This window comes from Alexandromys fortis, unplaced genomic scaffold, assembly GCF_014885135.2.
Source record: "Alexandromys fortis isolate MF-2015 unplaced genomic scaffold, M_Fortis_MF-2015_v1.1 scaffold_4, whole genome shotgun sequence".
Lineage (NCBI taxonomy): Eukaryota > Metazoa > Chordata > Mammalia > Rodentia > Cricetidae > Alexandromys > Alexandromys fortis.
In genome coordinates, this window is record NW_026067944.1 from 5,428,756 (window position 1) to 5,447,814 (window position 19,059).

Here is a 19,059-nt window from a genome sequence, read left to right on the forward strand (position 1 = left end):
ACAGTCACTTCAAATGCGTAGAAAAAAAAAAACCTGAAAGTAAAAAGTTTATAAGATTGTATGTCTAGTAAAAAGTGAAATCCACACACAAAAGTCACAGAAATGTCTTTCTAAAGCCTGAACTCTCTCACTGTAGTTGCTAATACATGCTAAATAGAAATGTGAAAACATAACCAGAAATGAGTGCCAGGCTCCTAAGCAATGACCCCTAGACCCAGAGCCACAGCTGCTCAGATAGAACAGGTTGACAACTTCTTCAACAGGTTCAGATTTCACGCACAGCAGAGTCAAAGGAGACACAGTGTCACAGGATGGTCTGTGGAAAACAATTAGCTTGCCAGTCATATTCTCTTTTCTTTCTTTTTTTTCCCCAGTAGATAAGAGGCAGCACACACTAAATTAATAAGATACCCATGCATCCAAGGCACCTAAGTCAGGCAAATTTATGTGGGGATATGTGTGAGTTAAAATATTTATGATTAGCTGAACTAAAATGAAACGTAATCCTATATTACTCTAAATTATGTTATTGGTTTTCTGAGCCAAGTTAGAAGCATGATAGTCCTTAGGTTTTAATAACTCAAGGTGCCAATTTATAAAGACCCCAAATTAAAATTTTATTATAAAATTATTCTCCCCATACCTACTGTCTATTCTTGTTCCCCAGTTATCCTGTTTCCATGGCCCCCAAGAGGAGAGTTTTCAGACTCATGAAGCAAAATATTTTCCATGAAAGCTTTAGAGTTACCTAATATTCTTAAATTAATTTACAGATTCTAAGACATTTGCAGAACTTATAATCATAAAATAACATATATTTAAATTAATTTTTATACTAAGAAGGCTGTAATATATTTTCAAGCTGGAAGTGAAAGCAAAAGAACTTCTGGTTATTATTAGTTCATTACAACATAGCTAACAGAAAGTCTTACTTAACTGGAACGTTTGGTTAATGGAGGTCTTAAGTCAGCAGGCTATTGCTGAGACTGACTGTCATGTAAATTTCTGAATGACCTGATTTGCTTTAGTTCTCTGCAAACACAATCTTCACATCCTATAGGAGCTATCATAAAGCGTGGGGGCTGGTCATATTCACTACTACAATGGGGGTGGGATGACTACAAGACAAACTGGAAACACACTACTGTAAGATTCTACCTCACAAACTGCACAGCACACCTATTTCCTAGTGATACTCTCACTTCTTGTTAAACACTTTCCACAAGACAATGACAACATCATCTTAAACTCCTAGTTATTCCAGGATTGGCACATCACAGACGGGGATGGAGGAGAACATAAAAACTGTATCGAACTTTATATATACTTCTCTTTAAATTCCAAGTCAAATGGACAATTTAGTCTATGATTGCTGATTCTTCTTATTCCTCTGACAAGAAAATAGAAACTTAAGAGGGAATTTGATATAAAACCATAAGCTGAGGAAATGAGAGCCCACGGTCCCAGATCACGCTGTGGCAGAGCCACAGCATCCCCACCTCCCAGCCAGGGTAATTTTCCATTACACTGTGGGAATGCTGCGTTCTGAGAGGCACAGAAGAGGTCTTACCGACTGTAAAACTGTCTCAGGCCCTTTATCTCCGTGCTCATGCGCTGCTTTGGCGATCACTCGGACGGTTTCTTCTTTCCAGTGTTTTGAGAAGTCACTCCTTGGTGGCTGCTCTAGATAGTCTGCTCCTCCTGCTTGCGCTTCAGGAGAAAAGAATCAATTGTGCATCTTACATAGACCACGAGACACTAGATGATGATGAGGAGCTTATTGCTAGCTCAGAAGTTATGCACTAATCAAGTCAAGTCTTGTGCTATAAAATGTGACCTTCGATACACTAAGATCTTTCCAACCAAAAGTAACCAAAAAGGAAATAACAAAACCAAGAGTACTTAATTATATTTTATATAAGGAGATTTTCTACATGAAAAGCACCAAAGTCTCAAAACCATCCAGGTTTTGCCTAAAGGAAAATTGGTTTGCCATAGGAATTTCGGCATGCATTTCTGCAATGAGTACATGTTTGTATTTTTCCCCATCTCTATCTGACAAATTGTAACCCTGAGTAAACCCTACTGTCTCCTTTGCGATCCTATCCCTGGAAAGCTGAGTACTCTCACAACAATGACAACCTTCCACACTGGTGCCAACATGAGTTTGTGTCTTCAAATACCATACAGGAAAAGGATTTGAATTACTTCCAGCTCTACCTAATTTGAGCTCCAGATCATAGGTCCAACCATACACTGACTATACAATGACCTACAAAGCTTATGTCATTGGGCTTTGACCTTTCCTTTCAATGCCTCCTTATATCCTCTGCTGGAAAGAGGCCACACACTTCTGTGGACACGAAAAGAGAAGCTCGCCTTCCACCCATCAGCTCTATATGCTCTTCCCTCCGCCTGTGTGTTCTCCCACCTTCTGGGAACTTGCTTACTTGCTTAAGTGCCAGTGGTTTGAGTAAGTCTGGGGTTTAGAGGGACACTTGTGAACCCAGCATATCCCTCCTGATGTAACACCTCTGTGCCCTCGCAAAATGTGACAATGGAGAGTCTCCATAAAGGCAAATGGCTCCTTCACAAAGAGAAAACCACTAACATGAGAACCCCTGTTCTACAGTAACACAAAACTTGTTATTTAAGTTGATTATGTCACAATTATGGCTTAATTATCAGTTGACTTAAAGCTCATATCCCCTGCCACGCTGTAAAACTCTCATGAGCGGGCATGCCATTTCCCTTTTGCATTGCTAATTCTCTAAGGCCCAGCAAAAATAGGAACATAACCTAATAGAACAGTGGAAATTGTTAAGCTAAAGAATGAACATAAAGAATGACAAGTTGAACCCTCCACACTGCTGCTGGAGTTAGTGAGACATCCCACGAGACAAAGCAGAGCCACAGGAAAACCAGATTTAGTGTTTTACTTTTATACCAAGCATTTATCATTCAAAACATAGTACTACAATTTCAATATACATGTATGGGCATTCATTTCACCAACAAATTTTAATTAAACACTTAATTGTGTGCCAGGTACAAAGCTAGGCACTAGATCTCCAGGAGTGACAAAAGAGACAGTAACGTCTTCTCTTAAAATTAATTATGGACAAGATCACTAATTAAAAACGGAAGGATAATAATTGTAAAAAGGTTTGAATGAGAATGCTCCATAGGTTTGAGTATTTGAACACCCAATCCCAAGTTGGTGGAACTACTTCCAAAACATTTGGAGGCAGGTTCCCCTTAGAGGAGATGTGGCACTGGAGACAGCCTTTGAAGTTTCAAAGCAGACAGTACTCAGAGGGTATTTCTCTCTGCCTCATGCTTTTGAATCAGATATAAGTTATCAGCTACTGATGCAGCACCGTGCCTTTCTGCCACCAAGCTCCCTGCCATGAGTCATGGACACAAATTCTCTGCAACCACGAGCTCCAATTAAATGTTTTCTCTTAGAGGTTGCCTTGGCCATGGTGTTTTGTTACAGCAATAGAAAGGCAGTAAAACATAGCCGTATCAGGACAATAAAGTCTAGAAATAGAATGAGGGGTTTGTAAGCAATTTAGTTTGAGGGATGGAGGATAAGGTGAACTCCAAAAGCCAATGGTTAATGAGTTTATTGTCAGAGGAAACACAAACAGCCAAGTACTGATAGTAGGCTAGGTGTTACACAGCACATAAAAAAGGATCAAGGTAGGATGCTGATTGGCAAAGGGCTAACAATCTTGAATCCTAGAAATGTTTTGAGCTGAACAAGAGATGGGAAAAGTCTTAATACAACAGCAGTATCAGCAGTATCACAAGTTTTTTTTTTTTTTTTAAGAATTATGGGCTATATATAAAGCTTACCTAGTATGCAAAAGTCTTTCAGTTCTATCTCTAGCACACACCGAAAATTATACTAGTTACATTTTAGGTAATGGATTACAGAAGAAAGTAGAATTGAGGTCAGTGAAGATACTAAAAGCTATTGGAGCAATCTTAAATGATATGATTACACTTTGGATGACAGAAAGCAATAAGGGCAGACAAAAGTGATGAGATGTAAATGTGTATTTTGGAAGCCATACTAAAAGTCAGAACTTGAGATAAAGTTCACACACAATTTTTGACATGGGTTACTATGGTGATAGAGGTGATGTTTACTATAAGGAAAACCAGAAGTGAGACTGCTTAAAGCATATATAGCAAGGAAGGAGAGAAGCTAAACGACATTAATTCCCTACATGTATAACTAGTTCCTGATTGAGAATGATATGTTCAATACCCCTACTGAGGACAGGGTAGAGATAATACTAAGCTACTTCCAATAAGACAGTGCATCTCTTTCTGGATGGTTTCTTGCTTTATACTTAGGACTTTACAGACATTCGCCAAGAAAGTGTTTCCCTGTGTTTGCCAGTTTCTTTTCACCATACACCAAGAAGAATGGCTAATAGGCTAGTGAACTTAGCACAATAAGGGAAAAAAACCAACCTGCTAAAATACTAGTCTAACTAGCAGTCCAAGAGCTTATAAATATCAAGCATCTGAGAGTCAAAATAATTTTATTTGATGAGGACAGTCAAATCTATTATATTTCAGGGGTCCATGGTTTTTTTCTATATAGAAATGTGATTTCAAAATACTTTATAGGTAATATTAAATGATTTTGACTGTCACCCAGACTGACTTTCTATGGATAGACTAAAAAACTGACATTACATAAATATTTATATATGTCATCTATTTTAATTTCACCAGAAATCAAGATAAATCTATTCTAATACAATATATTGAATGTAATGATATTCATAACTTTCTAGAAATGAACTATCGACCCAATATACATACTTAAGAGAGTGCTATTAATAAAAACATTTTAGAAGATATGTCAGCTGATTTGTGTCTTGGAACTTGTGGGCAGGATTATTTTGGAAATGAAGAGTCTAGGCAGAAGAAGGAGTTTTTGGAAAACATTTTAAGGATCAATAAAAGACTCATAAAAACCTTAATATAAATCACTTTAATAAGCAAATTAAACTTAAGGACAAACTAAGAAGTGTTATAAAAAACTTAGTAGTGAAAATAGATTGGAGTGATCTTGAAAAGATTCATAAATATTTTGAGATAGTCAGGGGATAAAAACTGCCAAAGTTATGAACATTATTAGCAATGTCAACATTGTAGAAAAGTTCCCCACATGTGAGAGCTATGAGGAACATGGTTAAGGTGAGAGGAGGGACAAGCTAACAGCCTAGAAAAGTAATCAGAGACGCACTGGATGCTCAAGGAAAAAAAGGTGCTTATTGTCTTGACTTTCTGAGAACCATATTCACCACATGCGTACTGACAGAGATAAAAAGATTACTGCATCTTTTCCATTCAACCAAGAGTATATTCAATCATCCCCTAAACACAGCCTTGAGAGTGCAATGTTGGGCTGGCTGTGAGCAAACAAGTGTGGAACTCTTGAGTCTGCATTTCTGGGTCTCTAAACTCAACTGTGTAATGTTAATAATAAAGGCTTCAAAACATGAGTTAAACATCAGGCTAACTCATATCAAAAAAGACATTACTTTGTTATATTTAAGAACTGGCAGCCCACGGTAAGCTGGCTATTCTCTGGTAGATGGAGCTCAATGCCTGCATACTATGAATAGCACTAATCGAACATAATGAATTAAGAAGAGGGAAGAGTTGGAAGATAGGCTGGATAAGATTTACATATATTTAGCTTCTGTGGGCAATGAATAGTACTGGATAAAAATAATATTACTAGGTTTAGCAAACAACAAATAGCAATTTGATTAGTATTGTATATCCTTGTTGTGGTAGTTTAAATATAGTTGGCCCCCATAAGCTCATAGGGGGTGGCACTATTAGGAGGTCTGGCTTAGTTGAGGTAGGTATGGCCTTGTTGGAGGAAGTAGGGGTAGGTTTTGAGGTCTCATATATGATCAAGCCAAACCCAGTGTCTCAAACCACTTCCTGTTGCCTGCACGTCAACAGGTGTTTTAACTCTCAGCTCCTTCTCCAGCACCATGTAAGCCTGCATGCCACCAGGCCGCACCAATGATGATAATGGACTAAACCCCTGGAACTGCAAGCCACCCAATTAAATGTTTTCCTTTATAAAAGTTGCTGTTGTCATGGTGTCTCTTCGCAGCAAGAGAAACCCTAAGTCACTAATATTCATTCTTGAAATATCACTAAGTAGATATAGATCTTTAGTTGGTTCCTTTGCTTAATCTTTATTGAGAAAAGAAGATGGAAATCCCGGCAAGGCAAGTGAGTAGGTAAAACAATCCTCTCAGAGTGGAGAGAAGCAGCGATGGGAGTCAGGGGTCTCTCTGGGTTTTCTCATTTGTGGAAATTCTCTAGATTTACTTCCTATCTCCTCACTTCTCAGTGCAGAGAAATGGGAAATTTGTAGCAAGAAACTCATGGTCCTAAAACATGTTTGCAATTAATCTGTTTAAAAAAGATTAAAAGAAATTTTATCTTCAATTGTCCTAAAAGCTCTTTGTATTAAATTATTTTAGTATTTACTTTGAATATTTAATGTTTTTTCGGGTAATATTTAAGAATTACATATTTTAACATTTATGCTTTGTATGCATTTGCCAGTTTTATTGATCTATATACAATATTTAGCTTGGAAGACAGTTTTAAATATTTAGTGTTTACTGAAATTTCTTTATCTTTTGTAAAAGTGGGTATTGATCACATGGCCCTACAACTGATGTATATTCCCAACCCTGTTTTGTAATTGCAATTTAAAAAAAAAGAAACTGTAAGGTGAGCATCCACGAAACTGCCTAGGCTCCCACGAAACCGTGGATGCTCACCTTACTAGACCTGGATGGAGGTGGGTGGTCCTTGGACTTCCCACAGGGCAGAGAACCCTGATTGCTTTTTGGGCTGATGAGGGAGGGGGACTTGGTTGGGGGAGGGGGAGGGAAAGGGGAGGCGGCGGTGGGGAAGAGACAGAAATCTTTAATAAATAAATTAATTAATTAAAAAAAGAAACTGAATCAATGCTGCTATCCCAGTATTATAGAATAAACATGAGTATTTTAGTACTGTCTATTGAGAACTCTTTCCTAATTGACCCAGCAAGTCAATTTACTTCTTTCCTACTCACAGCCTTTCCTTCTTCCTGCCAGAAGGACAGCACCTGGCTCAAAGTAGGCAGGGAAATCTTAGCAATTATCTTGAAAAGGCAAATGTATGTGCAGTGGTGTCAGTCAAGGAACAAGCTCAGGGCATGGGAGGTACTAGACCTTACTAACTTCTATTGCTTCTTTATGCTTGACTGTAGTTAAACTTCATGCTTTAATTTCTTACACATGTGCCAGTTTTGATTACCTATATACCATTTTAGCTTGATAATTTTAAATATTTAGTTTTGACTAACATTATTAATCTTTTTTTTTTAAAATTAGGTGTTGAGCACATGGCCCTACTCCTAAGCATTAGTGAGCATATCATATACTAAAACACAACAACAATTGATGCTATTACTTGATAATAAAATACAACAGTAAAAATGGACAAACCTGTAGCTGCCGAAAACTCCGCCTCCCTCAGTTTTTGAGCAGCTAAAAGCTTTTCCTGCAATGCTCTTTGTGCAAGTTGCGTATCCCATTCTTCAAGTTCCTTCTCAAATCGTTGGTTGTCTTCCTCAACAAAATCTCTCAAATCTGGTGGCAATGTTTCTAGTCCAACAAGGGCCTGCCCAGTCTCTTTATTAAACTCCTCTGCAAATCAAATTTCAAAAACTACTATAAAATTAAGAATTAAAGGAAACATGCAAAGCTCAAACAAGAATACATTTCAAATAGAATATAAACTCTAGACCATTATTATATATAGTTATTATCTATAACAATATTACCTAGCTTTTCTTTAAAAGTCTTAAAGTGCTCAGACAAACAATGGCATGAGTATTTGAAAATGAACTAAGGGATTCTGAGAAGTTTCTAGAGTCTGAAGGGTACTGATGAGACACTATCTGGGATTAAGAAGTTTTGTTTCTCTAACATTGATATAGTATCATTTTTGCCACTCTAAGACAGCACCCAATCTATGATCATGCAGAAAGTGGCCTTTTCACAGAAGTGGGCAGCAATCATGACCTTTTTAGGCTCTATGCAGAACTGAAATTGTTTTTCATGTTAAGGAGTTAACTATAACATAAAAACACATAAACTTAAGAAGCTTATCAATGCAGCAAGATGTTCTGAAACAGTATGTAACCAGTACTTAACTAGTCAAGTGAATTGTAAACTATCTCTTCAGTTAGAAATGGACAGCCTGTCAGGTGATACAAAAAAAAAAAAAAAAAAAAGAAAAAAAAAAAGAAAAAAAAGCTGGCTGCATCTCTTCAGAGCCTTTACTGGCTGTTTTCTTTATGAAAAGCCCATGTTAGAGTAACAACAACAACAAAAAGACCCATACTGGCTTTGGCTCTGAGCTAGGAAGATTACAGTGAGCAAGGCTAGCCAAACACCCTATCCAATGGAAGAAATCTGTTTGAGAACACATAAGCAAATGTTTTTGAATGTTACAAAAAACTTTGCAAGAGGAGAAGACATGAAGCTCAAATATAGCAAAGTATATAAAGTTCAAAATGTACAAGACTGCTAAGTGAAACTGGAGGAAATGTCACAGGCCAGAAGGAAAGCCTTCTGTGTTACTGAGGTGTCAAATGTCCATCAGTGTGTCGATGCAGTAACTAAAGACTGCTCACCATGGAGGAAAACATTCAGCTTCACACTTACTGTTTAGCTGTGAGGACAATATGACTGCATGGGTCACATTGCCAAAGTCTACCTTAGGTTATGCCACTTCCTCAATCCAGCTTCCCACATCTGTCACCAAGAAATACTTATGCATTCTCCACCCTGAGTGAATTCATCACATACACACAGAAAAGTCCTTATTCAAAAGTCCATCACTCTGAGGCTGCAGACCTGGCTTAGCAGTCAAGAGCACTTGCTGTTCTTGAGGACATGGATACAGTCCCCAACATCCATATAGTGGCTCTCAATAACAGTCTGTAACTCCAGTTCTAAGGGATCCACTCTGATCTTCCGGTGGGCACACAGGCACGAGGCTCTTCTTATACAGTGCACTCTTATACATGCAGGTAAAACACTCGTACATACAAATAAAAGGTAAATAACCTCTAAACAATAATAATGGTGATGATGCATCATCTTACCTTGTATTAAGAATTGTGCCTTGTCATTTATGTACATCAAACAGTAAGCACTGGCATTTCGATAACCACCAAAAGAGTCCCTTACTAGCTCTTCCCATGATGACTTGGTCACAGCAATATCATTGTACTTCATCCATCTGCTTTCACGATGATCAAAAATATATGCCCAATAGTGCCCGGCATTGGCCTGGCCTTCGTGAACTAAAACAGCATGAAGGCGATAAGGGACCTAACGTGGAAAGAAAAACGAAGTAGAACGTTGAGTATACAGTCTTTATACCACACTCCACCTGAATCTGGAAACTCCCTATTTGAGAAAAGATGCAGGGAGGAGGGCACATTTTTTTTAAATGGAAGTAAAGTAGCTGGAATCAAACTTTTGGAGAAAAACAACAGAACAAAAAAAATAACATGCAAAATAATCTGGGGGTGGCTGGAAATCTGGAGGAGTTAAATAAACTAAAATATATACAAAACATGTGTAGTAATTGAAAATAAACTAGTGTGTGTTAGTGGGAGGCCTACCACTTACTTCTACTGAACAAAGGAGTCATGGTGAACATTTAATACACACACAGTTTCTCTCAGTCTTCACAAAAAACAAACTGTATAATCTTTGCATATCCAGAGTTAACATTTTATCTTTTCTTGCTCTTTGGAAACAGTTTCTTACTATGTAGCCCTCCTTGGCCTGTAACCCACGTGCTAGATCTACATGACCCAGCATTCTGGGTGCTGGCTTTAAAGGAGTGTGCTACCACTGCCAGCTAGAAATTAAACTTTAACTGAGTTTTGTAACTCTCCCAAAATTAAGTATCTTTAAATGGGCATATATTTTCTGATGTTTGGAAAATAGATTTTATTGAAATATTTTTAAGGTAGCTAGGTATATCATAAAGGAAATGTTTTAAACTTTTTATCAGAAATTTTCTCCCATTAGTTTATTCTGTAATACCAAATATATTACTTATTATAATAAAATATATCCAAGTTGTATGACAAAACATGTATTGGGAGTTGGTATAAGACAGATAAGATGAACAAGACAGGATGGAAGGATAGTAGTTCAACAGTCAAAAACACTTGTTGCTCTTCCAGAGGACCTAAGTTTATCCTCAGCACACGTGCAGCCGATCATAGCTGCCTGCAACTCCAGCTCGAAAGTTATCCAACACCTTTGGCCTCCAGAGGCACTGATAAACACAGAAACATCCACATAATTAAAAAATATCCTTAAAAGCAATATAAAGATGAATTAGAGTGTATGTCAACAATTCTGACAATGATAGCAGCTCAGTGTTCACTTACTTGGATCATGGATTTGTCAGAGTACATAAGTTCAATGGTTCGGTGGATTCTGGATATGCTTTCCTGCAGATCTGCAGATAGAAGATGTGACTTAATGGATGACAAATGTCACATGGATTTTTACTGAGAGTAATAGCAGGGGGACCGAGGTTCTCTTATAATCACACTAGAGAAGAAGAAAAGTTTCCTAAACTAGTCTTTAAGATGCTAGCTATCGTTCCTCTTCCAACTAAGAATTATTCAATAAATTTAAATAATGTCAAAAATATATATTAACTATCATTGGAGTCCTTGTGAAATAAAGTCAAAAGTACCAAAAATAGGACTCATCAAGGAAATATGCAGTGTCAAGAAAATTAAACCGTACTCAAGCATTCAATAAGCTTTCAAGGAATGCTAACCCACCACCCCATACATACACACATGGTACTGGAGATTTTTCTAGAAAAAAATCCACTATGAGCTTGCATACATATAAGTAACTGAAACACTAAAGTAACCCAGGGAAAGGACTCTAACTACAGAACTTTCTCTACCTCTATTTCTACTTCTCTAGAAAAGAATCCTATAAAACTAAAGACTGGGTGTCCCTAGCTACATTATTTCAGAATTTCAAAATCTTAATAAATGACTGTATCAATACATTTAAATACCATATAATCACAACATACTATTAATTGGTTGAACAGAACCAAGAAGAAGCCAGAAAAAATATCAAAAAATATTAATAACGTCAAACTCTGGAAAGAATTACTTTAACCTGGTAGAAAATTAAAAAAAAACATAAAAACATAACATCAACCCCCTATGAACACCTAAAATTTTAATCATCACTACAAAACAAAAAAGGGGGTGCTACAGAGATGACTCACTGGGTAAGAGCACTGGTTTCTCTTTCAGAAGATGTGAGTTCCATTCCCAGCACCCACATAAATGGCAGCTCACAACCATCTGTAACTGTAATCCTAAGGGCATCTGAAGCCCACTTCTGGCCTCCAGAGGCACTGCACACAGGGATGTAGCAAAATACATGGCAACAAAATACACACACACACACACACACAGACACATACAAATTAAAGGAAAATAACCAACAAAGCAAAACAAAAACCAGCATAAAGGTCAAATGTCAAACTGGGAAAATAGAGTCTATGGTGCACTATGGGCAAAAATATTAATGTTTCAAATAGAGTACACTGCCTTTTCAGAAATAAGAATTAGAAAAATGCTTAATATAAAATATTATATTTATTATATAAATATATATAAATAAACTACTTCACAACTTGTTACAGGAAATAAATAATGTATATAATACTTTCAGCATTTAAGTTTTGGTATATATATATTAAACTGTCCAAAATATTTACAAAATAGAATGAGATAAATAATACATTTTTAAAAATATGAAAATTCAATGCACTTATAATTAAGGGAAAGCAAATCAAGACACAGAAATGGCATTTATGACCTACCAGACTACTCCAGAAAAAAGTAAATCCAGGGTTTGGGAATTTTCTGAGAGTACCCTCTCACACAGAACTATTTTAAAACAGGCATAATTTTAAAACATACAAACCTTAACTAAAAAATGCTATCTCAAAAACATACTTTATTTATTGAAAAATATTATGTTCATATTATGTATTTATATACATGCATATATATGTAATAGGCCAACAATGGATAGTAAATACATTATTCCGGGCTGGAGAGATGGCTCAGTGGTTAAGAGCACTGCCTGCTCTTGCAAAGGTCCTGAGTTCAATTCCCAGCAACCACATGGTGGTTCACAACCACCTGTAATGAGATCTGGTTCCCTCTTCTGGCCTGTATACTTAATAAATAAATCTTTAAAATAAATAAATAAATACATTATTCCTGTACATTGGGATATAAGACAACGGTTTCAAAACCAAAGCTGGTATGCTGTATCAGTAGGAATTAAAGACAAAAACAAGGATCTAGAGTGAATCAGTCTCTCCTTGTCCACAGCATGGTATACACACTTCTTACGCCATGAATGTTCCTCATGCCCGTCTATCTAAATGGACAGAGAGGGAACTCATCATCTTTTCTTCCTCTTCCAAGTAGGGAGCCACCAATTTCTATTTACAAAAGTTTATTTTACTTAGTTATTTATGCTACTGTGAACTAAAGGGACCAATGAGATTTCTCTCTCAGGTCTGTGATCATTAACCTCCATGTGCCTGTTGTCACTGAATAATATTTCAAATTTTTCATTTCTTTTTTCCCTTGATTCAGTACCTTACTGTCAAATGTTTATTAGCACCTACCATCTGCCAAGTCCAGAAGAAAATTATCCAACACTTACTATAGCATTCAATAAACACTATGCTTAATTGATGTTAGCAAATTCTAATATTAACATTATTTTCTATGTATATGTACAACATTAAGATAAGCTCTCTAGTTACTGAGGCTAACAGTACAACTATTGACTCTATTAAGCTGCGACTGTTCTTTAGTCACACTTACCATAGGAGTCAATTTGACATATACAGTAAGACACCTAGGGGAATGAAGGCTGTTTAATGTGATTTCATCCTTTTACTATAAATAATAGTTTAGAGTTAGTAGGGTATATTTTGACAAGTAAAAAACTACAACTTGTCATGAAATATTAAAGTTAAAAAGTATATTTTAACAGAAAAAGATATGAGTTCAAAATAAAATTTCTTTCAAGAAAGACAACTCAGCACTACAGTATGGATGCATTCATGTACAATGGCTCCTGCACAGAAAAATCCTTATTTTTCTTATTTTCCTGCATAGTCCCTGAAAATTGTACATACTGTCATTGGGTTCACAGATCATTTCTGCAAATCTGTTAGACCAGATTTAAAAATTAAAAGTCTAAGGTTGGAGATGGGACTCAGCATCTCTAGCACAAAGATGCCTCCAGGCTCAATCTTAAGTACAATTTAGGAAAAAGTAAACAAAAATGAAAACTCACTTCTTAAATTTTTACACCTAAACATTAACAGTCACTATGCGGACATCACTAAGTACAAATTTTGAGGCTCTGTGCCATTTCACCAATGGAGTAGCTGCAAAGGCAAAGCCAGTTTGATACAAATTTAGATACTCCACTCTAAATCAGACCATCTGTTATATCATTAATCAGCTAAGGAATCTGGGGAAGCCCTTTCAGTCCCTGTGAATCCGACACTCACTGCATAAAATTGGAGAGTCACATCAGTTTCTCACACAGAAAATCTTTTCATAAAAGATTGAAAAAAAATACTAGTGTTTAAATATGAAACCCAGAGGTATCTGACGTCATCTGAAGTGACAGTAACACACTAGGAGAAGCTTCTTACCTCGTGTGTCATTTTCTATTTCTGTCCTCCAGCGATGTAAACAGCTCTCTAGCACAGACAGTTCCTCTTCTGTTATGTGCCTTGGTGCTGGATGCATGGGTAAATCTGGAGGTATCCGAGACTGAGTGAATGGTTTGTGTATCACTGTCCTCAGTGACAGGGCAGCACCTGATGCAGGTGATGAGCTGGGCAGTTCTGGAGCAGGGCTTCCCTGCTGTTCTGTGGTGCTGTGGATTTAAGGAAGACATCACTGATTAAACTTCCAGCACTAGGAAAGACTAGGCCAGATACATAGATAGCATCAGAGTCTCTCATAATTTCAAGAGGAAGTGGTCTTAAGAACAGATTGAATATCCTTAGTGCTTGAAGACTTAAATCTCACAAGGATGAAATTGTGGTCTAAAGTAAGATTGTCTTTCTGTTTTTAAATGAGAAATCTAATGCATGCTCTAATTAAAGATCTCTTGCTAATACCAAGCTAGTCACAGAAACAGATTCTACTCTGAATTGCTTTACATATGATAAAATGTTTAAAATCTACAGACCACAACATTGCAAAGAATAAATCTGAATGGAAAAAAGTTTATGAGAATTCCAATTGATAACTATAGATCTACTGAAATAATAAAAGAATGATCTTCTAAGTGAGTTTATTTTTAGAAGGGTTGTTGAAGTCACAGCGAGCACACTTGATCAAACCCTGCCCGGATGTGTTCCAGGACACAGTCAGCTCAGCAACTCGCTGTGTGTGGAAACGTTACCTTGGTGAAGACTGGGGTGGTATGGAGCCACTAGTTGAGGAACTAGCATCAATATCATCAACCGGAGAGGTGCAAACAGGTTTACTCGAGGCAAATTCCAATGCATACTGTAGAACATCTACCAAGGGGAATCTTTTGGGACCGGAACCATAGCTTAAATATCTGTTAATAAAATATACCACTGTTTTATCTATATCATCAGCAGTATGTTTTTAAGCAAGTCTTATAAAATGAAACAACACAAATAAGTCAGAAATGAAACTTGATTTCTAAGGAAGAAGATGAAACTGAATATACATTAAAGAAATGCACTAAATGTTCTCGAAAGAAAAGACAGCAAAACTGATCAAAATGGAAAGCTGTGGGTACAGCTGTACCTAAGACACTGTTCTGAAATGTGGGTAGGGGGAAGATGCCGTTCTAAACTGGATCAGGGGAAGATGGCGTTCTAAACTGTGGGTCAGGGGAAGATGGCGTTCTGAACTGTGGATCAGTGAGAAGATGCCGTTCTAAACTATGGATCAGTGGGAAGGCAACCTGTTGGACCATCTGCAAATGTTCTCTTTGAATTCTACACTGATCTCAGCTTCAAAGTAGTGGCTTTTACCATTATTTACTTTGTGAGCACTTTTCATACATATGAACCGTATGAGAATAAAACCTACTGGAAATATGATACATCTTCACTCAACAATTTGTTATTAGTGTGAAGATTAAAAACAAATGGGAGGAACTCAAATAGTTGTAGCTAACCAACTATTCATACACCGCATTTCAGCCTGTGGACTTATCCGGCTGCATGACACCCACATTCTTCATTTCATGAGGTTTCCTAATAAATAATGCAGTACTGTGGATGTAGCAACATCTGCACACACAGCCACTCACTTGGGGTGCTCAATAGCACTGGCTCTAGCCACGCGCCTATGAGCTGCCTAACCTCCTCTCACTGCCTACCTTATTCCTGAGTGACGCTGCTGTATGACGTTTGGGAGACCAGGGAGGCTAGAGTTTGAATCTTCTCTTTTACCTGCCATTCTTTTCAACACAAAGTAAATCTCATGCTCTATGCTAGAGTCTTTAGGTCCATTTACAGAATCAGGGGAACAAGCTGATGATAATCACATATTTAATTTCAATTCCTAAAATAAGCCTTTAAAGCCTATTAAAGATGCAAGCTAGTTTCTAAAATAATTAATCAAACTTCAAATCATATAAGTTTAAGTTATAAGTTACCCAGAGCATACTAAAAATTAAAAATTTTGATAATCACCAGACACATACTTTCCTATCATAACTACATAAAAGTTAAATACCTCTCTAATCTTTGTTGTAATACTGTGAGGTAATCTTTAAGTCTTTTGATCTCTTCACGTTTAATTCTTGTTATTTCTCTGTTTCTGTGCATATACCTATCAAGGAAAAAATTAGCAATCATTAGTATTTCCAAATAACTTGGAAGCAGGTATGGTGTTAAGTCTAATTATTACTATAAAGAGTTAATTGAAATTTTATAAGATATCATATGTAAAACACAAAAATATTTGAACATTCCAATATGCATTTATAACTACATAGTTATAAAAGAAATGAACATATTCCCATGAAAAATAGCAAGCTATCATGTATCAATGAGGCTTCGACTGAAGGAAATAACATCACATAGTTACCACACAGTTACCCTTCCCTTACTCACTGAGAGGTTGCAAAACTGTAACATGCTCTGTAAACCATACCTGTCCAGATATAAAACTTGGGGAAATTCTAATTTATTGTGAATTTTTTCTGGTCTTCCCAATGCTTGATTAAATTCAAATCTTGACAGTTCAAATGTTAACACAGGAGGCAGCTCAGTAAACCAATGCTGAAAGGAAACACAACAAATACTGAGATCACTCTGTTTTCCCCATTGCGCTTTTTCAGATGAGGATACACCACTGCTGCTGACCTCACTGTCTGACACCATGGAGAAAGGAGTACAGTGGCTTCCTTACAGCTAATGTCTTTTTAAAAGGTTTTCATAGCCTTGGGAAACCCAATGGTGGGTCTGATGTGTAAGAGGACAGAGGGAAACCTTATCTCTATACTGCTCTTCTTCCACGATTGTTTACATTAGAAATCCCAGCCAGAAGAGAAGGACAGTTTCCATTAAGACTCAAGAGCTCTGCCTCCTTCAGTCTTCTGCTGAGTGACACTTCCTGAAATCGACCCACTTTGTCATATCTCATGACCTGACTCAGAGGGAAAATTACTTGTCTGGCACTAATGCTCACTGTTCTCACCCTGAAATTGGGAAAACATTATCTTCCTATTTTGTTTAGATTTTTCTCTTTTTTCTTCCCCTTTTTATCTTGAACCTTACAACTATACATTATACTAATTTATGAAAAAGATTTGCCATTAGCAGATAAAGTTTATGTTTGTAAAACTGTATTTATAAAATTTAAACACAAACTATGTTTAATGTGTTAAATTTCTTGCTGCTCTGAGCCAGTGTCCCCACTCACTTACACATACACATCTGAGATTCAATGAACCTTCAAAAAAGTTGTTTTCATGTAAACCTCAAGATTTACAAAAGCCTACTATTTGTTTCGATGGTGAATGTTTACATTCAAGCAAACCGATACAGAGATGTGAAATAATGGACCAAAGATTTAAGCTGTTTATTTTTATAAGCCCTGTAATAAGGTGCTGTTAAAGGGAATGCCAGAGTCACAAAAATGGCACCACACACTCCTCAGTAAGTGTGCATGATCTTAAATCTGAACCTTAACAGGAATATGATCTAAATATAATCTATCATAGATTATACTCTGTACAATATAATTGTGTAGAATGTAATATAACATAGATTATATCTGTACAACTTTCACAATTTACATCTAATTATTGTAATTAAATGCAAACATTTTTGAATATTTTCTCCATCATTGGCAGCTATGTAATTAGAACCTTAAATATGCACTGGGCCATTTAAAAGAAAATGGGAGGTAAGAGGACAATGGAAATGCTGAACTCACCTCTTGACCTGATTTTCCTGAGTTATCTGAATGTAAGGATTCAATCTCTCCTTCAACCATGGCAGCTTCTAGGCACTCATGCAGGTCTTTGAACCCGTTGACCTGAAGTGGATACTGACCAAACATTTCAGTGTTTTCAAATTTTTTTCCTATAGGATGGTTGGAGAAGTTAATTAATGTTCCTCAATTTGGATTATCAGCTACTAAAGGTAACTGTATATATGGGTCCTTTCCTGAGTCTAAAAGAGCATCAATGACTGTGCACCAAGAGACTAATGGATGAGTAGAGCTTTCCTCCACACACATACATGAACCCATATATATTTCATATATAATATATATGTATATGTGTATATGTATGCATACATGTGACAATGGGTTAGTAAAGATTTCCCACTGGCTAATACATATACACGAGTGTATTCATTCACACTTAGTCACAGATAGTAATTTTAACTCACATGTATATGAGCTCTTAAGACACTGTGCTAACACTGGATGTGTGTGTATATACACATGTGTATGTATGTGTATATGGCCCTTCTGATATGAGATTCTCCTCGGTATGCTGTGAATATGCTTTATTACCATTGGTTAATAAAGAAGCAGCTTCAGCCTATGGAAGACAGCATAACACCAGGTGGGAACTCCAAACAGAGATATAGAGAAAGAGTAGGCAGAGTCAAGGAGATGCCATATGGCTACTGAAGGAGGATGTTGGAACCTTTCTGGTAGGGCACCTCCTTGTGGTGATACATAGATTAATAGAAATAGATTAATTTAAGAAATAACAATTGGTTAATAAGAAGCCTGAGCTAAAAGGCCAAACACTGTTTGTAATTAGTATACTTTTCTGTGTAATTACTCAGGTCTGGGCAGCCAGGAAACAAACAGGCAGCCTCCGCTTACACCACCCTTCCATATTTTATGATGAAAAGAATAGGGAAGGGTATAAGTGGATAGAGCCAATGAAGTCTGAAGCTCATACACAGAGGGAAATACGCCATTCTAAAAAAAAAAATTAAGATGTTGGAATTAAATTAAATTCAGAATTTTGGTCGATTTTATGGCTTCAAAATAATTCCATGAAAATTTGAAAGATGTTTCTTAGATAATGAAGAGACAAATAAGTAAATAAATAAAATTTTAGGCTTGAAATGAGTAGGGAAATGAAAATAGCGCCTAAGGAAAATGGAGAAAGCTCAGTGTCATTGTCCAGGTGAGGTTACCAAGGCAGGGACATGAAGCTCACTTCTCAAGTCCTCCCTTTATGCCAGCATCTAGGTTTCTGTGCATCACTGAAAATTCAGGACACATCTCAACCCCTGCTGTGCACGTCTTACTCAGCAGCACTCAGGTGCGCAGTCCATGGAGAGCAAGGGGAAGAGTAAGAGTCATGGAGA

General features: G+C 36.8%; 1 protein-coding gene across 4 annotated transcripts in view; it reads right to left on the reverse strand.

Annotated features, from left to right (window-relative positions):
- Usp25 (ubiquitin specific peptidase 25) overlaps positions 1 to 19,059 on the reverse strand; it is a 102,900-nt gene that overhangs the window by 23,251 nt on the left and 60,590 nt on the right. For all 4 annotated transcript variants that reach the window (XM_050148789.1, XM_050148791.1, XM_050148788.1 and 1 more), the window contains 9 exons: positions 17,657 to 17,805; positions 16,370 to 16,497; positions 15,950 to 16,045; positions 14,634 to 14,795; positions 13,873 to 14,099; positions 10,529 to 10,599; positions 9,221 to 9,449; positions 7,554 to 7,754; positions 1,571 to 1,710 (listed from right to left, as the gene is read on the reverse strand). In XM_050148789.1, the coding sequence (XP_050004746.1) occupies positions 1,571 to 1,710; positions 7,554 to 7,754; positions 9,221 to 9,449; positions 10,529 to 10,599; positions 13,873 to 14,099; positions 14,634 to 14,795; positions 15,950 to 16,045; positions 16,370 to 16,497; positions 17,657 to 17,805 (1,403 nt within the window). The remainder of the gene's footprint in view (positions 1 to 1,570; positions 1,711 to 7,553; positions 7,755 to 9,220; positions 9,450 to 10,528; positions 10,600 to 13,872; positions 14,100 to 14,633; positions 14,796 to 15,949; positions 16,046 to 16,369; positions 16,498 to 17,656; positions 17,806 to 19,059) is intronic.